The 22,640-nt window shown below is 36.1% G+C and overlaps 1 protein-coding gene across 2 annotated transcripts; it reads right to left on the bottom strand.

Annotated features, from left to right (window-relative positions):
- Nucleotides 1–7,346: 7,346 nt before the first annotated feature.
- Nucleotides 7,347–12,102, bottom strand: LOC137720334 (trehalose-phosphate phosphatase A-like). 2 transcript variants are annotated; one of them, XM_068459386.2, is made up of 12 exons: nt 11,792–12,102; nt 11,487–11,552; nt 9,550–9,932; nt 9,315–9,455; nt 9,159–9,230; nt 8,924–9,049; nt 8,757–8,813; nt 8,542–8,643; nt 8,303–8,380; nt 8,128–8,197; nt 7,951–8,021; nt 7,347–7,860 (listed from the first exon to the last, which is right to left on the bottom strand). In XM_068459386.2, the coding sequence occupies exons 3-12, from the start codon at nt 9,844–9,846 to the stop codon at nt 7,714–7,716; spliced, it is 1,161 nt and encodes a 386-aa protein (XP_068315487.2). In that variant the 5' UTR covers nt 9,847–9,932; nt 11,487–11,552; nt 11,792–12,102; the 3' UTR covers nt 7,347–7,713. The 2 variants fall into 2 exon arrangements, with proteins under 2 accessions (XP_068315487.2, XP_068315488.2); XM_068459387.2 differs by having other exon boundaries at nt 11,487–11,565; nt 11,792–11,970.
- Between the last annotated feature and the right edge of the window lie 10,538 nt (nt 12,103–22,640).

Genomic DNA, 22,640 nt, shown 5'->3' on the forward strand with positions numbered 1-22,640 from the left:
ACGATAGAAAAATCACTTACCTCATAATACATATAGTTCCTTCAGAATCCTAATACAAATCGGATATGCCGTAATCTTTAGTGATATGATCATATGGACAAGAAAAATCAAAGATGAAAATCGTACGTAAATTAAACCGTTCTTTTATTAATATTTTAAGGCTTCAAACTGTGGAGGTGTCTAAAACTCGAACCTCTCAAATTTGGTTTCGTGTATTTTAATAAGTCGACATGAGATTGAGAAGATCCTTTTGCCAAGAGACGTGCAGATGGAGCACATGACATGGTGTGGGCAAAACTTGATCTGTTTGCTCCATTATTGCTCTTCCAATTTGACACCATTACAAATGATGTGTGTATATGCGCATATTTTCAGTACGGTGTGGGCAAAACCTTATCTGTTTGCTCCATTAGTCTTTGAATACATCTTAACAAAAATATTGTGTGTCAAGAATCTACAACGTACTAGAATGTCTTTGTTGAATCTTTTACTCTTACAGAATTTAAGGTGCCAGTAAGAACTGAACCCACGAATTCGCCTATTATAAGTTTGGCGCTTTAACCATTCAGCCATGGATGCTTAGCGGGGATCCTTGTGCATGGTGAATGACCAAAATAATTTATTGTTATAAAATTGATATCAAACGGATTTTAAAAAAACGAGTGATGAAATGTAAATTAAAAAATGGAAAAAGAAGGTGAATGATAAGAAAGACCTTTGGTTGCCACAGTTAAAAGAAACGTTGTCGAAGGGTCCACGTCAAAACGTGGCTACCATAGAGTATCACACGGTAATTGCAAGACCAAAAGTTATCTCGTGTGATTCATGTGTAATGTGGTGAGAACTTGGTGTACCTGTATGTCCCACAAACCATCATAATTTATCAGCTTATTTAGCCATAAATTTCTCGTGAGGTATTCAATTTTGGTTGTCTGTATATATGCGTATGTCCCACAAACAATCCGAATTTATCTTCCTATTTAGCCATGAAATTTAATCTAAGTGACGTAATTATTGAAGTGTTTTAAAGAGAAATAAAAATATTCTTTTTCATGGTACGATTTGTTGGAAATAAATTTTAAGTTTGTTCCTCTTTCACCTTGTAAGTGAAGGTTTTTTATGCGTGAAATTTTTTAATAGCATATAGGTAAAGGTTTTTTTCTTTGTCATTACTAAGAACTAGGTGGTGTTGAATGTCAACGATGCAAACCTAATACAAAAGTAATCGTATTTGAAAAGTGCAGTTAACCGTATTGAAAAGACATAGTTTATAATTTTAACAACAATATTCATATAATTTTTGGTTTATTATATTAACATCTCACAAATTGTTGAATAAACCTTACATATTTAATACACCCCACATTTGCTTTTTCAATGAAAAATTATCTTAATACACCCCACTTACTTCCCCATAATACTCTCACACCTCACATTCTCAATACACACCTTACATTTTCTACATGCACCCCATATTTTATATACACCCCACATTTCTCAAATTTTATAAAGCTTTTAATTTGGACAAAAAATGCCGATTGGAATTTTGACTAAAGATGCCGCCTGGGATTTAAAGCATATTTGAGTTGTTTTCAATTCCACCATTAAAACCCATGTCGTCTATTTTTAATATTTGGTGGTAATTTTAGGTGTTTAATTCTTCATGTAATCCATGTGATCCCTAAAAGATGATTACGAACATAGAAGCTTGAATAACGCAACAAAAGCAAGATTAAATAATTATCAATTTCATCAAAATCACTAAAACAATAAAGAATATGAAGTCTTACCTCATGTGGAATTTCCGAAACATCGATTTCATGTTTCATTTGTCAAAAATAATTTCTCTCAATTGACATGTTTGTAGTTTCATTGGTTAGGGTTTTGTTCAACAATGGAGGGTCAGAGGGATTTTGATAGTTGAAGAAGATAAATAATACGTTAAAAGTGATTTGGGGTGTATTTAGATTTTATTTTTTTTAAAAACCTAATAAGGTCAAAATTGCCATTGTTTAGTAGGGTAAATAAATAATTTAATATTAAATTTTAATGTAAGATGCATTCAACATTTTGTGAGGTACTAATATAAAAAGCCTAATTTTTTTTCTCACATGTTTTTCAGAAGAAGTAAGTAATTAACCGGGCAGCTATACATGTTGATGACGATTATGAAATGACGTGAGCTCAAAATTTTGAATTTACATACGAGACCTGTGAAGAAAATCGATACAAAATTAAATAAACAATATTAATGTTTATGATTTAATTAGGATTGTAATTAACGTTGGGTACGTGCATGCATATGCATGGAAAACAACGACATCGATCGACGGGGAACATGAAACACCATCAAACACGAGCGAACATGTGGATATGTCTAATAATTTGCTCCAAATCTCACATCACTATAATTAACATCGGGTAGATCTTCATGTGTTAACATAAACCAACCCACTTTTGGCTTTAATATCTCACATGATTAAGATTAGCATTACCTAACATTCAGAGTCTTAGTTGGTTTGATTTCTGGAATTGTTGAAATTAGCAGCAAGAGGAATGAAGGAATGGTAGGTTCAAATGAACCTACGACTTGCTATTAAGATTCTTCACCTATCATTAAAAAGTGGAGTCAAGATTTGTCAATTATATAGTACTTAATCACTTTCTAAATTGCATTAAACTACGCCGAATCCTATATAAGTTGTTAGGAAAGGAGGAAAATTCAGTTAGATATCTCTGACCATATTATTTGTTGGGACTTTTGACAAAAAAAAAAAAAATGAAATTCTATGTATTTTGGTTATGCCTGAACTCATGTTGATCTTACTTGATATGAGAGTGAGAGATATCCTATTGAATCGACCATGTCTGAAGTATCTTTAGTTGAACGATCATGAATGGATCTAAGTCTTAACCCAAAAATTAGTTTTGTACTTTTGTCAGATTAACCCAAAAACTGGAGTCAAGATGAAACCGACCCTCGGCTTTCATCTAATTTTGGTTGGTATAAGAAAACCCAGCCCATATGAAACAAATTAAAGATGAAACCGACCCACATTCCACCTTGTATTTCCAAAAGTTAAGATAAACCTAATTATTAGTTCCCATGCAGAAACTAGTATATGGTCTACAAACATGTTAAACATGCTTTGCCAATTATTGTTACCTTAAAGATAGTCAGTGCCGTTTTATTAAAGCTGCCTTTTATTATTTCTTACCAATTGCATCATGGTAAATAATCTAAATAAAAAAAATAAAAAAAATTTACCCGTTGCATCCTACACACGGGTGTATTGAACGATCGAATTTACATAATACACCAGTGTATTGTGTCCCCATGGACGGAGCCAACATATGTTCATCGGGGAACAGCTACCCCCACTTAACTCTTTCATACATATATATTTAGAGATAAAGTCTCAGCTCCAACACTCAACACAAGATATCCTCTCATATTTTATACTTTTTCTATTCTCTCACCCTTTTGAGCCATGTATTTAATCATTTGAAGTTGCTCCCATTAAAAAATGTTTCTGATTTCGTCCATGTGTGTTCGTAGATATATCGTGAAAAACCCAATAAACAATTCAAGATGGACGGTCATTACTAATTTATGGACGTCAAATGAACAGCATAAAGACGGTGATGATGGGGTCTCCTCCTGTCACCAAAACTGGATTTCTTCCTCTAACCACTCAATTAGGTGCAAAATAAAGAACATAAAAAATGTTTCAAGTCCAAATTTTCCATCAACTTCCGAGTGCTGGACTTGCTTTCATTCCAGTGTGTAATTCATATGTTCATCAGGGGGCAGCTGCCCCCACTCAATTTTTTTTTGTCATGAAATATGCTTCAATTAAACTATGAATTACATATTTAGTTAGAAATGAAGTTTCAGTTCAAACACTCAACTCAAGATACTCTCTCATATTTTATACTTACTCTCTCACCCTTACGAGCCATGTATTTTATCATTTGAAGTTGCTTCCACTAAAAAATATTTCTAGCTCTGTCCATGTGTGTTTGTAGAAATATAGTGAAAACCCAATAAACAAATCAAGATGGACGGTCATTACTGATTTATGGTCGTCAAATGAGCAGAATAAAGACTGATGATGGGGTCTTCTCCCGTCACCAAAACTTGATTTCTTCCTCTAACCACTCAATTAGGTGCAAAATAAAGAACATAAAAAATGTTTCAAGTCCAAATCTTCCATCAACTTCCAAGTGCTGGACTTGCTTTCATTCCTGTGTTTGGCAATCTTCATGATTAATTGTGTCACATTTTTTGTGAGTATAATTCTTTTAATTTGAATTTGGTGGACTGTGGAGCATGCTAGAAACTTTAGATGAACCGAACAGTTTCCAGCATGTGATAGTTCTAATGACTTTCTTTTTTGTTTGGATAAATTACATAAAACTACCTCAACTATTGGACTAATGACAGTTTTATACCTCATCTTTAAAAAATGTCAATGTCGTACCCCATCTTACGAATTTGTTACAATTTCATTCATTCCGTCAGTTTGTCTGTCAATCTTTTGTTAAATAGTGATATAACTTAACACGTGGCCCACTTTTTATTAAAAATTTAATAAAATATTAAAAACTAAAAAAAATAAAATCTTCAATATTTTTTTTTTTCATGGGGGACCCTCCCCTTATCTCACTCACCCTTTCTTCCCCATCCACCTGTGTTCCCCCCAACCTACCTTCAACGCCAAAACCAGATACCCCCTCCCTGCCGCCCTCTCTTCCTCCATCTCCACCTCCCTCCCATGGCGCTCCTCCCCCTCCCCCTCCTCCTACATACCTGATAGGTGCATTATTTATCATATTTTCATATTAATTATCCCTCAGTTTTGTTAAGGAATTGATTATAAAAGAGCCTTATTACTTTTCTTTTCTCAATTTCAGCCATTATGTGCACTTAGGACGTTTCTGGTGATAATTCGACTTTCTGGAGGAGTTTTGATGTAATACCAATTGGAGAAGGAAGCTAAGAGGCTGAAGATCGTTGTGTTCAAATTTCATAATTTTCCATGAAGCCGAACATTCCAGTTTTACAAGTCAATTCTGTTGAAGTAACTTTCTCGTCAGAATTGCACAGCTGTGGGAGAATGAAGATTTGAAGGCTTTCCCGATTTTTCCTAGTGGCATGCGATATATTCCTAAAAATTAAAGAGATAAAGCTACGTTTTCCAAATTTTTACAGAATTTTTCAGAAGATAAATCGACCCCAAAACTGGCGTGCAAGACAGATGACGTGTTTCCCAAGCCAAGAAGGATTCTTTCCTAGTTTGTGTCATTAATTGCTTAGGAGCTTGTTTTATTTTAGGAGAGTTTATCCCAGACCTTTTAGGGTTTTTCTAGTATAAATAAGGTGCCCTAAGCTCTCTTTAATCCATCCATTCATCCATCCATCCATCCATCATCCATCCACCACCGCACCATACTATCATTCACCATCTCCATAATTTGTGAATAAGAGCTTAGGGACGTGCTTTGCCATGGATCCGGGGTTCTATCTTTCTTTTATTTTTATTTCTATGTGTAACTAAGTTATTTTGTAAGGTTTATGATGAAGCCATGACATGAATATTTGCGAAGTACTTTGTTAATTATTATCCGATTATATGCCATGTTATATTTTTAATCTTTGTGGGTATTTTATTCTAGATTCGGATTTCTAATGACTGATCACCTTTAGGAATTTTGCATCTAGAGATTTAGATAAATCTATGAGGATGACCAATATCAATTAGGTTTATTGGAACTAAGGTTAAGAAGAGTAGACAAACTAGTGAGGATGACCAATATCAAGCTAGTCCTACTTGGTTGACATGATTCTTCTAAACTTAATGGGTTTTTATGTGTTTAATTGTATGCCTAACCAATAGGAAATAATTATCATGTAGAGATACAAGAGTTGATGCTTGACCACAGATTAATTCTTACTTTAGATAGAACAACCTTTAACATTGGCATGGTATTTGGATAGTAATTGGCTCTAGGAAAAGTAAATAGGATTGTTATTGGTGGATTCATAACCTTAGACTTCCGTTTCTCAATTTCTTCTTGTGTCGTGTGTTTATTTTAGTTAATTATCTTTTCTTTTTCTTGTTAATTTTAGTTTTAATCAATTATTCAATTCAATCTATCCTTTGTTTGTTTAATTAAGTCTAGTGTGATTAATTGGTTAAATTGGTGTTAAAGCAATCCCTCTAGGATCGACCTCATATTTGCATATATTACTACAATTGATTTGTGCGCTTGCGAGTTTAATTTAGTTTAAATTAATCTATTATTTATGTTAGTTTAAATATACATCAATACCCATCACCCTCACCAAATTAATCCCTGTAAATACCCCAATTCCACCCAAACTCTAACCCTAAATTTTGAATTCACCTATTTCAAAGAGAGAGAGAGAAAAAAAAAAAAAAAAAAAAAAAAAAAAAAAAAAAGCTTCTGCATCTCCCCCACGCAAATGGGTTGTGACACAGAGGAGCGCGAGCAGGTTGAGGACGCAGGCCTGCAATCTTTTCAAAGGGAGTGCAAATTTTTCTATGAGATCGCAGCTTAGCAGGGATTGTGCAGGTCGTTGGTGGGTGGCTGTAGCTGGGTTGCAGAGACAGGTTTGTGCAGGGGTGCTGCAGTTAGGAACTTTGGTGGTGGAGGGAGCTGAGAACGTTGCAGATCTGCAGGCATTTGGGTGTCGGGAAGTTGTCGAAAGAATTTGAAGTTATGGGTTTTGATGGAGGGGTTGCGAGTTGGAGGTTGAAGGGAATGGTTGCTTTGATTTCCAAGACTCAACAAGTTCAAAGCTTGTTGTGATTGTGGGTTGACGGTTGCAGAGATTGCTAAGGGGTGGGGGGTTGAAGGTTGCAGAGATTTGGGGGGAAGGGACACGAGTGGATGGGAAGAAAGGTGTGAGGGGGGATAAGGGGTGGGTCCCCCATGCAAAAAAAAAAATAAAAGATTTACTTTTTTAGTTTTTAATAATTTATTAACTTTTTAATATAAAGTGGCACGTCACTATTTAACGGAAAATTAACAAACAAATTGACGAAATGTATGAAATTGTAACAAAATCGTAAAACGAGATATGACATTGATATTTTTTAAAGATGAGGTATGAAACTGCCACTGGTCCAATAGTAAAGGTAGTTTTAGTAATTTACCCTTTCTATTTCCTTAAAGCTATGCGCCCGTCCCTTTAAATTTCGAGTTCAAATACCTCAACCGCGTTGATTCGTATATCGCATTATCAGAAAGGAAGAAGAATACAACACCACATTTATATTTCGCGTAATTAAAAGAATCAACGAATAAACATCATTCGATTATCTATAGAGACCTTAGGAGTAAGATATTATACTTGATCAACCAAAATCCAAGAACAAAATGGAATGAAATAATTAATACATTGAGAAAGAAAGAAAGAAAGAATGAAGGCACCTTAATTAGTAAAAACAGAAGATAAATTAACCAAAAGCATTTACAATTAAGGCACAAAGCTTTTTACGGCCAAAAAACCGGCAAGAAGGGAAGAGCACAGATCGGCAAGCATTCTTCCATGCCAGCCCGCTCCCCCAAAACCTCTTGAAGTATACTTATCTAGAGAAACCAAAAAATACGTCGTCCAGCTGGTTTTCGTTGTATAAGCATGTGAAGATTATATCTTCTATATAATTATCTATGCAGTAATTTTTATAGAGCACTTGACTTCCTCCATAAAACCAGTGACTTGAGAAACTCCATTACCTCCAAGGGTTCCCTTAGAGAGTAAAATGCATTGCTGTCCTTGGGCACAGCCGAGACTAGAATGCCATAGCCTCGGTTTCCTTCCCTCAAGACCTGTTACAGTCCCCCCATCAAGTTAGCGATTCTCTGAGTTTTATAGAAGACAGTAAAAACAACTTTGGTGACAAAAATTTCGAATTATACCTTGAATGCATCTTCATCTGTCCGATCGTCACCAATATATATCGGGAGCACATCTTCGGAATTACTTAGCCCTGATATAAAAATTTCGTTGTAGGGAGAGTATAAGATGGAATTTAATGAATTCTTTAAGATTACTTAAAAGCAGCAAGAGAGATGAGTAGAAGAAGAAATACTCACCGAGAGATTCAAGTAAAAACGTGACGGCCTTCCCTTTATCCCAGTTTATTGTAGGTCGAACCTCCAAAACCTACAAATAAAGAAAACAGAACGAAAATATTTTGAATAAAAATTACCATAGCACAAAGATAGCACATTAAGGTAGATCTGCTTGCATTCAGGCTTTTAAAAATACCTTTCGCCCATGAGTCAAGCGCAAGCGTGGGTAGTCCTTAAGAATTTCGTGGACACATTGCGCAACTGCAGGCCAACTCTGAAGACGGAGTGTATAATTAGTAAATGCAAAAGAAAAATTAAATCCATAACAAAAAAGAGGCTCCCTCCAGCCTCTCCTAGTTTCTTTTTTCCTCTGCCGGAAAGAAAATATCTTAAACTCGTAGCTAATCAAAATTTATTACTCTAAGAAGAGACTACCTTCTCATCTACATTGCGGTAATGAACAGAGACACAGAACTTATTGTCCTCAACTTTAGCTCCTTGGATGTCTTTCGTACTTTCAACAAGCAGTTTAAATACCTGGTTGAGCATAAAAAATCAGAACACTACAATACTATATTGTCATTCGTAACAGAAAAGATAGGAACATCTTATTTATTGTTGACACGATTGCAGAGAAGAAATTTACAAACCTCTCTAATCATAGGTAAAAATTCAGCCGCAGGCTGGAACAAGTTAACCCCCTTACCCTGAATTCACCAGAAACCAGAAGATGTTAAAAGAACAGAACGAATAGAAACAAAACCCCAATACATACATGTATTTTTTTCGCATGAGGAGAGAGCTTGTAGCCAATTACCTTTTTGTCAGTTGACTTAAAACAGTTTCTCTGGTCATCGTTTATAGATTGTATAACAGGGGCCATTATGTCCATTCCATGACTACCGGCATAATACAGTTCATTTAGTTTTACAAATTCGTATACCTGATAGATTAGGATATGGAACAATCAAAATCAGCAAGCACGAGAAAATATGGTTAAACAAACAGATGATTTCTGAAGAGTATGTCATGCTAATATTTAAGGCAATTACCTTGTCATGGCTTCTTCCACTAATAATTGCTGTTGGGAAATGTTTTGCTACCCTTTTTACGGCTGCACGCATCTAAAAGGATTAAAACATTTTTGATGAGCAAGCAGAGCGTTTTAAGTTTGGCATGTAAAATATACAAGTATAAGATATTCTTACGGCATCAGACATAAAGGCACAGTCAGGGTTATCTACAATCGGTGAAAGAGTCCCGTCATAATCAAGAAACAGTGCTATTCTCTTGCCTTTGGCATGATTAGAGATTTGCTCAAAAGATGTAAGCGCTGATGGATACTTGACCTGCAAGATTAGACAGAAAGATGTTAAGTACTGCATAAATAACTCAGACTCAAAGCCTGTTGGAGGTAAAAAAACATAAAGGATTTATTATTACCATCCATGAGTGGTAAGCAATATCAGTATCTATTGCCCCGGACTCATTGTTAACACCCTTCGTTATCTTTCTGTGAGGAGGCGATGAAGATTTCATGGCATCGAGCCAAGAGCTAGAGCGAACATCATCAAGTAATCCAGTCTTCCTCCTAGGGATTGTTAGGAATAGACTTGCCGGGAAAGCTGCTCCTGGAGTTGCATATGGTAACAGGCTGGTATGGACGCCCCCAAGTCTTGACTTGCTCAAGGGTGGAGGGTCAGCAAGAACAGGAGAAGCATGATTTGATTTCAGGTCCATTGGATCCAGATTTGTAGCACGTCGTATGAAGTAACGTTATCACAATAAACAAGTGTATAAATCTATTATAACTTCTTCAGATGACCCTGTAATCAACGAAAAACAACCATTTCAGTGTCTTGTAACGGCTAGTTAACAATCAATCCCTCAAGTACATGGCTTCTTATATCTAATGAACAATCATTAGAATTGAACAAAAATATTTGCATCTTAAATAACTGTTAAACGCACGAGTTAGACAAAAGAAAATTCCATTAGCCTTCTATTTTTCGGAGATTACTGACTATTCCTAAGAGGAGGGTTCTTTGAATGTGGGAAGCACAATATCACGCAATATTTTACGCGAATTTCATGAAACACAAGGACATGCCAAATTATATATATGCATAGAACAATTATCCGTTAGCTCCTGATTACGCCGTTTCATTCAAAAGTACTAGCAACATGTTCAGTCCAATTTCTCAGCTTCCAAAGTCGAAGCACACAGGAGAGAATACACAGCCCATAGCTAAAGGGGAAAAGTAGAACCTCAAGGTTTGCCAAACTACTTATACAAATTTACAGAAATACAACATTCCTCTAAACTCTGCAGAATAACCATATGGTGTGTGTGAACTTTGAGAATTAAATCAGTACACGATCGACTGTGCTAAAACGTACATTATTCTACACGAAACACAGAGGAATACAAAAACATTACAGATTCTCAGGCTACGAATATTGCAAGAGAAGATATGAAAACGTTTGGACATACAGCTCAACCGAAAACAAGTGACTGGTAGTTGCATACCATTAACAACTCCTATGTCCCACACACTGGGCGACGAAAACACATCAAATGAATCACACAAAACCACAAAAAGAGGCCCTACACACACACACACGGAATCTTAAAAACATATGAAATGGACAGATTTGGATGTGAGAAAATGCGTGACAACCAACAACACCACCTAAAAAAAGAAAACAAGTTGGAAAGGCCTATATGGCTATATACTTCTCAATCTTACTTTTGAGAGGAGGGGGATTTGAAAACCCAACTCGGGTAAACACTTTTAACCACGTGAGCTACACGCCACTTGGGCCATTCTCGAAAGTACGACCGAGACAAACCCAAGAGTAGAATCGATGTCTATGGTCAAGATTTTGCGTAAGTGACTTCAATGATTAAGACTTTTCTTCTCTTTTTAATTTCCCCCTCTTGGTTTTGAATAGTCTACGCGACTGCGACATGGTTCGACATTTGACCAAGCATTTGCATCGAAGCAAAGAAAATAAATTTAACAAATTGGGGTGAAAAATCAAAGGATGGAAACAAAATAACAGTATCACATCAGCTCAGCCGAAAACAGCCCAATGGGAGACGATGTTGACACGATCAGTTTTTGCGGTTGGAAAAAAAATTAATTAGAAAAGTAAACAACCATAATTAAATCAATTTAATATTCATAAATCTTAATTAATAACAGAACCCAATTCTCATTGGTGGCAAAGGTCAAAACTTTCTTAATTAATCACCTGTTTAGTGCTAAAAAGTTTACACATTTTGCTTACCGGGGAACAAAAAATACACTCAGAAATTCGAATTTCGAGTAGCAATACGTGCAAAACTGAAAGAAGAAGACGAAACGACGACGTACCAGGTTGAGGAAACTTTGATCCGAAACGCCAGCAGTCTACGAAATGCAGGGGCGGATTCAGGAAACCTTCAAAACCAAACTATCGAAAAATCAGCAGCGGATAAAAAATAAAATAAATAAAAACAGTGAGGCGGATGGAAAAATCCGAAATGCTCTGTTTGGCAGCCAAGAAAACAGAGTAAAACAAAAGGGGCAAAACGAAAAGGAAAGGAACATTATTCGGCAGCAGCCGCTTCAAACAAAGGACTTATTTTCTCGGCGGCCAAACACAAGACTTAGAAAAGGGAGAGGCTTTAAACATTCACCTTAATCCGCAAGCAACAAGCTGCGCAGGAAATCGAAAATAATAGGGGAAAAGTTATGGCGGAGAATCGCGAAGGAAACGGCCAATTAGAAAAAAGAGGGGAGAAAAGAAAGAAACGTATAAAATCGGAATCGACGAAACGGCAAATGAGCGAACGAGAGAGAGAGAGAGAGGAGAGAGGGAGAGGAGAGAGAGAGGCCTCAATTTTAGAGCTTCTACATTTATAGAAAGTTTCGGATTTCCACGAGAAACGTGCTCCACAATCCAACCCGGCAACGCCCTTCCTCCGAAGAAAAAGACACAAACGGCACCGCGGTTTCGCGCGTGTACGCGCAGCTTTGTAGTCTTCTAGATTAGTTGGTTCTAATTATTTTATCATCCTTCTATACCTAACAAATTTTTTTTTTTTTTTTTTTAACCAAAAGTTTAGAAGGAGGAGAAGCTACCCCGTTGGCTGCACACACAAGTCTGTTTGAAGACTTCTAGAAGGGGTCTTAGCTAGTTTACCCAAAAAAAAAAATTTACAAATTAGGAAGGATTGCTGGCAACGGAACTCAAACATCTATCTTGATATAACGAAGAGAACGAACGTTACTAACTCAACCAATCCTAAACTCTAAATTCACTTTGCTTGAAATTTAGTTTTTGTCTTTTCTTTTTACACCCAACTTTAGTTGTTTTGTCTTTTATTATTTTTTTTTATCCTTAATTCGAAGCATTAAAATGTATATGGGCGTGTAAGGCGGAAAAAAATCAAAAGTGTAGAAATCAGTTTGCTAGTCATTTTCTTCCCTAAAGGCGGTTTCTCTCATCTACCATTATTCATTGAGTGGATAATAAGTTTGATATATAGTATTAATCAATTTGGTTTACAAATTGCCTTTTTACGGCTTTAAGTGTCAGTTGAGTAATGTAATTAGATTTTGATCGAATTGTTAGGAGTATGTGAGTAAAATTTGATAGTACAAATCATGAAAGACTTTCACAAAATGACTAAACCATCATTATAGCGTCTCATATATGTCACTAATACAAGATTGTATTATATCATCGACACATAACGTCAAGTAACACTATTACGAAAGTTGACGTTTGAAGTAAATAAAGCTTTAGAGATCTTAAACCACTTTAAAATGTACTATTTTTCTTAATTTCAGCCCATCGAGTCCTAACAATAAGCTGTGGAGAATCGCATGAGGTGTTCGGAGAGGAGAAATTTTTCAGTGTGATCGGTACACGCTGTGGTGCACCACGTGTCACTATACAACTTGTGGAATATGTATGCTAAAAGTTAATAACTTAAAAAATAAAATTTCCAACCACTTATATAAAAACACGTGGTACACTTTCTGTGTTATTAAGAATTTCTCTTCGGATAGTGGACTTTGGTGGCAGGTTTAATAAAATAACAATCTCCATTTGTAACTGCATAATCAGTTTAATTTTAAAATTAAAACCTTAAATTAATATTATAATAAAAAAGAGTGGGAAAGTAGTGGGGGCCAGAGGATCCAAGGCGGGACGCTTACGGCGGGAGTTTCGCGGGCAAAAGCGCGTGAGGACACTTGTGTCCGAGTGGGAGCTGACATGGCCACGTTGTGGATGGGGCCCACCACGAAATGTTGGACGTGTCGTTGCTTTCATTGGCAAGTTGGTGGTCGTCGGTGGGGGTGGGTCTGTGTTGACAATAATACCCAAAAGACGTTCGCCCCACGTGGCGATGAGAGGGATGGTGGGGGCCCACGCGTGTTTCTGGACACACGATGGAACTGCGTGGCAGCCGATGGACCCGACGCGTGAGAAATACGTGGACGATGGTGTATGGCAAAACAACACTGCGTTAATGCGTTTCTGCATGTGCGTTTGAGAGGAAAAGTAAAGACTGGTTTGGTATTGCTGTGTTTTGAAAAAAAACTATTTCTGTTGTGCTGTGAGAATAAGCAGCTGTGAAATAAAGCAGCAGAGTGTTTGGTAAACTTTTTTGTAAAAGTGCTTTTGAAAAAAAAAAAAAAAAAAAGCAGTATTATAGTGTTTGGCAAACTTTATGTAAAACAGATGTGAAAAAAGCCGGTTTTTCAAAGCTGGATTTTGCAGCTTCTTATTTTTGGATTTTTTTACCCAAAACTGTGAAAAAAAGTTGAAGCTGAATGTTTTCCAAACACAAAAACAGCTCCCAGCTTTTTTTGATACCAGCTTTTTTCAGAATCACCTCAGTACCAAATCAGGCCTAAATATAACCATTCAAGGCAGTTCCTATTTGGATGCCCTTCTTATCCCTTTTTATTTGTGCAGTAACGGTTAAGACACATTAACATTTTATATTCCTATTATTTTTTGTCTTATTATCTCTATAAAAAAAAATTTAATATAAAATATTGACGTTGCTTAACCGTGACCGTACAAAATAGAGGATGGAAAGGGCACCCAAACATGAGGGCAGACAATCGGCCTTCCTATTTAAGTGCCCTTTTTGTGCTATGAATCAAAAACCTATTTGGCAATTGGTTTTGCCTCTTTCCATCTACTTCACTACCACTTGATTGATCTGTGGGCAAGAAAATATGGAAAAAAAAATTCTCTAATTTAAACATAAATAGAATATACACTTAAAGAAGTAAGTATGAGCAAGTTTATGAGTCACATCATTAGCTTAGTTAAGAGTATAAACTAAGATCTGATGAACGAACATTAGAGCGTCAACTATTAATCTCGCCTAATGATATTTATCGTCTTGTTCGTAACTGATAGTTGTTCATTGGCAAAATGGAAAAACCAGTACAAAATAGCAAATTTCGTTTTAAAACTCTACTAAAATGTGAACATTCAGCTTAAAATTAATTGACAGAGAAGGTTTCGAAATTATTTAAACAACTAAGACGATGCTTTCTTTTTCAGCACGAGATGACTCTCACCATAATCAAACAATAGTCAGCTTGGCCCTATAGAGATGTTATTTTTGTAGTTTTTATTCCATATTAATTACTAGAAAAAATAAAATTGATACAATTTTGTACATCTGCTCAAGAAAACGGTATAGATTGGTGCCTAAGAAAAGTAAATGTATACTGTTTAATCACAGCTAAACCAATAAAACTATATAACTCATACTTATAATGCACAAAATAATGATGCACTATAAGATATTCAGTATAATCGTCTAACTAAGACAATTCTCGCAACAAATGGTACCAAATATAAGTCGCATTCGGAAATACTTTAAAATAACTGAAAACGTTTTTGGTGAAATTGATTTTGGGTTCTAAAAGCACTTTAAGTGTTTTTGGAAGAAGTACCTTATTACAGGAAGCACTTAAAGTGCGTTTTCATGATTCACTTGGATGTTTTGCAAGTATTGGTTTTAAAAATATTCTCATAAAAAACGTTTTCAATCATTTTAAAATTACTTCCAAACGAGTCTATAAACAATGGGATCAATAAACAAGTGCCTGCGAACAACATGGTTGAAATATCCTTAACAATCTATTTCCCAACCATATAGTAATAGTAGCCTCATTTCCTCACGTCACCAATCCCCCCGCACAGAGAAGGAACAAGACCCGTACAATGATCCTATGAAGAACTAACTATTGGCACACGTGTGGGATGATCCGGCGGGGCCCCGTCCGAGCTGGCGACACATCTCCTGCTTGGTTTAACCAGTCAAAGACAGGGACAGCTGAAACCGAAAGGGGAAAATAGAAGTTACGAGGAAGATTGCCGGAAAATGGAAAACAATTTCGTGGGAAAACGCCAGAGGGTTTGACTGGACTCTGATTAGATTAGGTAATTTTATGCTTCGATTAGGGCACTCTGGGGGCCCAAGTGGCAGTTGGGAACTTGCGGTCTCGGACAAGCGACGACGGAATCTTATTTTCAATGCCGTGAGCTGCGGTTGCGGTTTAAAGACTCTTGACTCCAGGTTTTCTACGTAATTTTATTTTTCTCTGTTTTGTCGGCATGGACCTTAATTTTTTTTTTTTTTTACAGAAAAACTAATAAAAATGGTTTGAAAACTTTGAGTTTTAATAATAAGAACAAAATAAATGGTAAATTGAATAGTATTATGATTGACTTAGTGTAAAAATATGATTTTTCGTTAAAGTGAACGGTACCGGAAGCTTTTCGTTAAAGTTTCATTTTTTCACAGCTAAAAAAATTAAAATTGTTCCATTTGGTGAAATATTTACAATTTAATAAAAAAAAAAACAAAAAAATCTGGCATAGGCAAAACTAGTAGTCTCTTTTTTTGTTTTCTTGTTCTAAATAAGATCATGAGATGTTAAATTGAGTTATGAAAACGCTTGATTTGATTCACTATCTCTACTAATTAATAAAACATTTTTATCAACTAAAATAGGATGAAAAGACAAATTAGTCTTCTATCACATAAAAAAAAAAAGGGCAATAATAAAATTTCACAGGTCCAAATTTTACTGTTTTTTATTGAAGCCTCACCTACAGATAATGTTAAAATATCTCCAATATAAAAATTAAAAATAATTAAAAAATTAAAAAAAAAAAAAAAAACCAAAAACAAAAACAAAAACCTCCCACTCCCCCAATGTCACATCCCCGCCCGAGGCAGATCACTTCCCGGGCCCACTCCACCACCATAGCACGATATTGTCCGCTTTGGCCTTACCATTCCCTTACGGTTTTGTTTTTGGGAACTCACGAGCAACTTCCCAATGGGTCACCCATCATGGGATTGCTCTAGCCCCTCTCTCGCTTAACTTCGGAGTTCCTACGGAACCCGAAGCCAGTGAGCTCACAAAATGCCTCGTACTAGGTAGGGATGAGAATATATATATAAGGATCACTCCCCTGGGAGATGTAGGATGTCACAATCCACCCCCCTTAGGGGCCCGACGTCCTCGTCGGCACACTACGACCAGGGTTAGGCTCTGATACCAAATTGTCACATCCTGGCCCGGAACGGATCACTTCCTAGCCCCGCTCCACCACCGTAGCACGATATTGTCCGCTTTGGGCTTACCATTCCCTCACGGTTTTGTTTTTGGGAACTCACGAGCAACTTCCCAGTGGGTCACCCATCATGAGATTGCTCTAGCCCCCCTCTCGCTTAACTTCGGAATTCCTACGGAACCCAAAGCCAGTGAGCTCCCAAAAGGCCTCGTGCTAGGTAGGGATGAGAATATATATATATAAGGATCACTCCCCTGCGCGATGTGGGATGTCACACCCAATGTTCTCTCTCTTTCTCCCCCTCTCCTTCTCATTTACTGAAAAACTGTGTTCATACACACAAAATGTGTAGGCAAATGTTAGTATTATATTATGAGACAATATGTGAAAATGAAGTATTTAGATACATATGATGTTAGCTTACATTGTTTAGTATGACGTTAAATCTTGAAATTTGGTAATTTGGTAATGATTATGGTGATATTGCCTGGAAATTGGTTGAAAGTTGAAAGGTGATCAAACAGTGACCCAGAATCAATGAAAAGGTGTTTGAAATTGCATGGCGTTTGAGAAAAGGGAAACCCTAATTGTAACCAATAATTAAAACCAATAAAGTCCATTAGAAAGTCACACTAATTAAACACATATTGCGTGACTTGATAGAAACATACAATATCTTTCAAAAGTATAAATTAGGTACGACTGCATGCTATATACTATATGGTGCCCTTTTATGACACGAAAGGTTACATGTAAAGTGCACCAAACAAGTGCAAAACATGTCCCGAAATGGCGCCTTCTTCCACACCTCCCGGCAAAATGCAACAAAAGAGTCGAATAATCGCCCACCTCTTCTGTTCATCTTATTAGCTCAACGACGGTCTCATTTCGGTTAGAGTAATGTTATGAAAATTAAATTTCTAAACACAATTTTGTAAATTAATTAACATGAAAGTTGATAATTAGATTATTACTTAAGTATTAGTTAACGTGCTTATCTCTCCTAATTAATGAAATTTTTTTTGTCAACCAAAAGATGATGAAAAGACAAATTAGTCTTTTATCACAAAAAAAAAAAAATGATGGGTAATATTGTAATTTTACAAGTCTAAATTTTACTGTTTTTTATTAAACTATCACCTATAGGTAATGTTAAAATACCTTTAATATTAAAATAAAATTAAAAAACCAAAAATAAAAACCTCTCACTCCTCCCACGTTTTTTTTCCCTCTCTCTCTCTCCCCTTCTTATTCTCTAAAAAAATATGTTCATACACACAAAGTATGTAGGTAAATGCTAGTTTATTATTGGTGACACATTATTTAGCTTATAAATTTAATCTACCTACAATTACTTTTCTAGTTAATTCCACTGCAATTCCGCCGCCACATGCTCGGCACTCCAATGAAGCTTCGTGACAGGAGGTCGGGCGAGTACTGATGCAACTGCGACCTCATTATCTTACATGGGTTAACAGAGGTTAAATGACTAGTTTAGTCTTGCATATTGACGGAGACTTAACAAAAATTTCAATTTAAAATTTTCAATTTCAATTTAATGTCTAACAAATTTCACCTCAAACGTTTATTTTTTATTTTATTTTACTACGGAATCTAATTTCCAAATACCCTATTATCACGAGAATCATTTATGCAAATGATTACATTCGTTGGGTAATAGAGAGATTTTTCAGTGTGACCGATACACGGAGTGGTACACCACATCTCACTATACAAATGGTGGGAAATGTGTGCTAAAAAATTAATAACTTAAAAAATAAAATTTTTCATCACTTCTATTAAAACAAGTGATGTACCACTTTTATTCCCGTCACAATTAAAAATTTCTCGGGCAATGAGTTAGTGACACAACTTTTGATGTGGAGCTATTTTATTTTAATTCACAAAGTATGCTGACAAAATATAAGCGTAAACTGTCATTTAACTCCTTAAATTATTACTCTAGTTGAAATTGAATCTCTAAACTATTTTTTTGGTAAATTAACCCCCTGAACTATTTGAAATAAGTCAATTGACCCCTTATCGATAGATTCCATCCACTATTTCGTCAAATTCAAAGTAAAATGAGTCTTATTTGTCAACTATAACCAACGATGTAATTATGACATGTGAAAACAAAATAATGTGTAATGACAATATGAGATGGTCCATTATGTAAACGTTTGGTTTTTTATGTTTTCTCATTATGCTATATATTTTGGGGTGTGATATCCACACACCCTGAATTACTTCTCACACACCCCTTGTTAATTTCTGTCTGTTGATCTTCTTCAATTTATTCGATCCGACGACCAAAAATTAGAAGGGTGTGTGAGAAGTAAAATGGGGGTGTGATATTCACACACCTATATTTTTGAATTATTTTGTGTCCATGTGTCAAAATTTTATTGATGATTATAGCTGACAAGTAACAATTAAGGATGAAATGACTAATTTCCCCTTGAATTTGACGGAATTGATTCTGCAATCTAACGGCAAATGGTTAATTGACTGGTTTTAAATAGTTTAGTGGGTTAATTTACCAAAACAAACAAAATTAGGGGGTCAATTTCAATTGAAATGATAATTCAGGGGATCAAACCGTAATTTATCCCAAAATATAAAGTGCTTGTTATAGAATATAAAGATTTTATGCTATTAATGATGTACTCTGTTAACATTCATTTCATCTTTTTTACCAGATTTGCTGAATGGAATAGTTTTGAACGTATATTCATATGTGTGCGCGTTTAAATTTGACCTAAAACAATATCGAAGCATGGATTGTTTACCGACTGCAAGATCAAGGTCAAAAATTGAGACAGTAGTATAATTTTGGTATATGTTGCTGCAGGAACGAGATGCTATGAAATGTGAACACAGAAGAGGCTAGGTTTTCAGAAATTCAAACTAAAAATATTAAAATGTTCTGCTGAGCCCATGTTCACCATGAACGATCATGAGAAAAGTCTTCCTTTCGACACTGCGGTTAAATTAGGAAAAAGACTTTTATGAACACTGTTAAGTTGTTTCGTGGTGTCTCATTCAGTAAAGTTGATTTTCTAAATTAGAACTCAGAAGGTATGATAATATTAAAAAAAAACTTGAAACATCACATTTTGAGCTGGAGTGCGTCGATAAACTGGGTTTATGCCTTGATCATATCATTTAGAAGAATAATAGACATGTTAATATATATTTCATTTCTCTTTTAAGTAGGTTTTCTTCCATATAAACCCTAAGATTGTACATACAAACCCTAAACCCTAGAACTTTTTGTGACCTTTCTTCCATTCACTAACAATTTCTTAGCCATGTCTGAAACTGAAAGCCCAGACATCGAGAATACCAGTGGTGGCGTGCTGCTATTTCTGTTCGTGTTGTTTGCTGGTATGTTTGTTCTTGTGATGAGTAGAAGTTATACGGAGTTGTACAAAGTCCCCGAATTTGGTGGTGGCATACGGAGTATAAGGCATACGAATTTGCTGGTATGTTTGTTTCTGTTTGTGTTGTTTACTTTTATGTTTGTTCTTGCTATGAATAGAAGTCATTCGAAGTTGAACAAATTCTCTGAATTCACCGTCGATGGTGCTGACGTTAGCCAATTCAATTACACCAAAGTCAACCATACTCTCTCCTACAACCTAACCCTCACAAACCCTAACAATATAATCTACTTTCAGTTGAGTGACATCCAAGTAATTGCACCCTATCAAAATAATAGGTTTGGTCTTGTTACCTTGATGAATAGCTAGGTTTGGTTTACAACATTGGCATGGCGATTGCTTTCCAAGAAAAGGTTGGTATAATATATGGCGAGGTCATTTGCAATCTAAAGCTTCCTTTTATGAGTATTAATGGAACATCTTGGGACATGTACAACACTACAAAATACTCGAAAGTTTTTTTTTTCTGTTTCTGGGTCAAAAAGGGCGGTGTATTCGACGTAATGACCATTTTCTTTCAATATTGAGAAAAGAAATATCATTATACGAATAGCTAGTTTGTAAAGTGCTCAAAAGTTTGACTTCATGTTAATTTCAATTCTCAACTTTATCCTTGTGAAGTTGTTTTATTTTACATGCTAACTCCGAACTTTTTTGTCTGAATGTATTTTTCTTTACTTATAAGTTAAAAATCTTATGTTAAAATCTCGAAAATGATGAGCTCACAACCAATATATCATTGTATCAAAAACACCGACTCATCTGACAATGCCTACGAGTTTATGACACCGTTTTCTTCATGAGATTGGTAGCGTTTTTGAATTTGGAGACAAAGTTGGGTCAAAGTTATAGGCCTAAACTGGGGGCTTAGCTCCATGCCTTGCCTACCGTGCACAGTGTGGAGCACACGTATCTAATTTCCACTACAAAATTCAAACTTCCATCTTATTCCAAACCAAAACCACCGAATTCCATTGGAACAATCCAAATGTGGTGTTCTACGCTACATGCTTTTAGCTTGGTCATGCATGCCTGTCTGTACCCTCAAAGGTCTCAAAGGTCCCTAACTAAGGCGAGAAACTCACGTGCAATGAGTTTATGAAACTCTTCCTCTTTTCTTGCGTGATAGGGTGATACTCGTGCCCGCGATACTCGCTCTCTTATCATGTGAAGAGACGTAAATTGAAGGATAGTACTTACATTTGGGCAAGCAAGCGTCAAAAGTATTAGAACTGTTCTCTTCGCGGTCAAGCATTTGGACAACCTGTGCAGCTGTGTTACGTACACCTTCAGCAATTTCCCTCTGCATGAGACCGCATGTCGAAGGTTCTCTTCGTCACGGATAGTGATTAATTTTCCGGCAGGCTGAGGCTGGGGATCAAAAACGTCGACCTCTTTGCCGAGAGCACCGTTACATGAGCACCCTAATACAATGCAAATTGTCATATAATTTTATGGTTGTTTTTTCATGGTAGTAAAATAAAATTAGAAACAAGGAACCTAATGTGAGCCTTGTGGCCTAAGCAAACTGATAGTCTTGCCCCAATTTTGACAAACAACTTCTAACCCAACAAATTTGCCTAGTCAAATTGAAGCCTAGGCACCTTGTGAGGCCAAACTAGCGCCAGCCCAAGCGATGTACATCGTGGGTCTCACTCACCAGTTGGAATCTTAGCCTCTAGCCCTTCACCACTAGAGCCGAAACAATACTGGCAGGCAATATTATCATCGTGTTGAGAAGCCAGACTGCACCTCTAGCCTCCAGCCCTTACCCAACAAATTAGATATGCTCTAACTTGTCAATCAGTGAAACCCTAAATTTCTTACCGTTTATGCGAATGTGCATACTTGTGTAAAACATGGTTGTCAAGACGTTTAGTACTCCATTCCGGAAAGTGACGATCCTTTTTCCTCCGAAGATCGATCAACAGATACTTCCTAACACTTTGTTGTTATGCTGTATTGTGTGAGGTCTTATGCTTTACATGGAGCAGAAGGAATTCGGAATCACAGCCCGATTTCTCTGCCGACGGCGCTTATCTTAACCCCATGGCCATTGGCCACCTCACGTAATTCTTTGGAGCACACGTAGTATATTTCTTCAAAATTGTTTCTCTCCAGTCGTACTGGGAGGCCTTTAGATTCGACTATTCTGAAATGCTACTAGGTCGAGATTTAGTTAATCACAACCGTTCACACGTGTTAAAAAATGTGCAGGTGAGGAAAGCTCCAACATACGAGAGATTTTTCAATGTGACAGGCACACAAAATGGCACACCACGTGTCACTATAGAAATTGTGAGATATGTGTGTTAAAAAATTAGTAACTTAAAAAATAAAATTTCTCATCACTTGCACAAAAATCTGTGATGTACCACTCGTGTTCCCGTTACAATAAAAAATTTCTCCCAACCTACGGACTGATTTCCACATATCAATGATAAAAATAAGTTGAGCAAAAGGAAAGACTTCATGCAA

Source organism: Pyrus communis, chromosome 1, assembly GCF_041283825.1.
Source record: "Pyrus communis isolate YQ-2024b chromosome 1, ASM4128382v1, whole genome shotgun sequence".
NCBI lineage: Eukaryota > Viridiplantae > Streptophyta > Magnoliopsida > Rosales > Rosaceae > Pyrus > Pyrus communis.

Bases quoted from the DNA above. Each gene is read 5' to 3' on its own strand.
- LOC137720334 (XM_068459386.2), bottom strand. From the start codon at position 9,846: ATGGACCTGAAATCAAATCATGCTTCTCCTGTTCTTGCTGACCCTCCA. The intron at 9,050-9,158 runs GTAATTGCCTTA...CTAATCTATCAG, and splicing joins GTGGAAGAAGCCATGACAAG to GTATACGAATTTGTAAAACT. The intron at 8,022-8,127 runs GTGAGTATTTCT...TTTTTATATCAG, and splicing joins GTTTTTACTTGAATCTCTCG to GGCTAAGTAATTCCGAAGAT.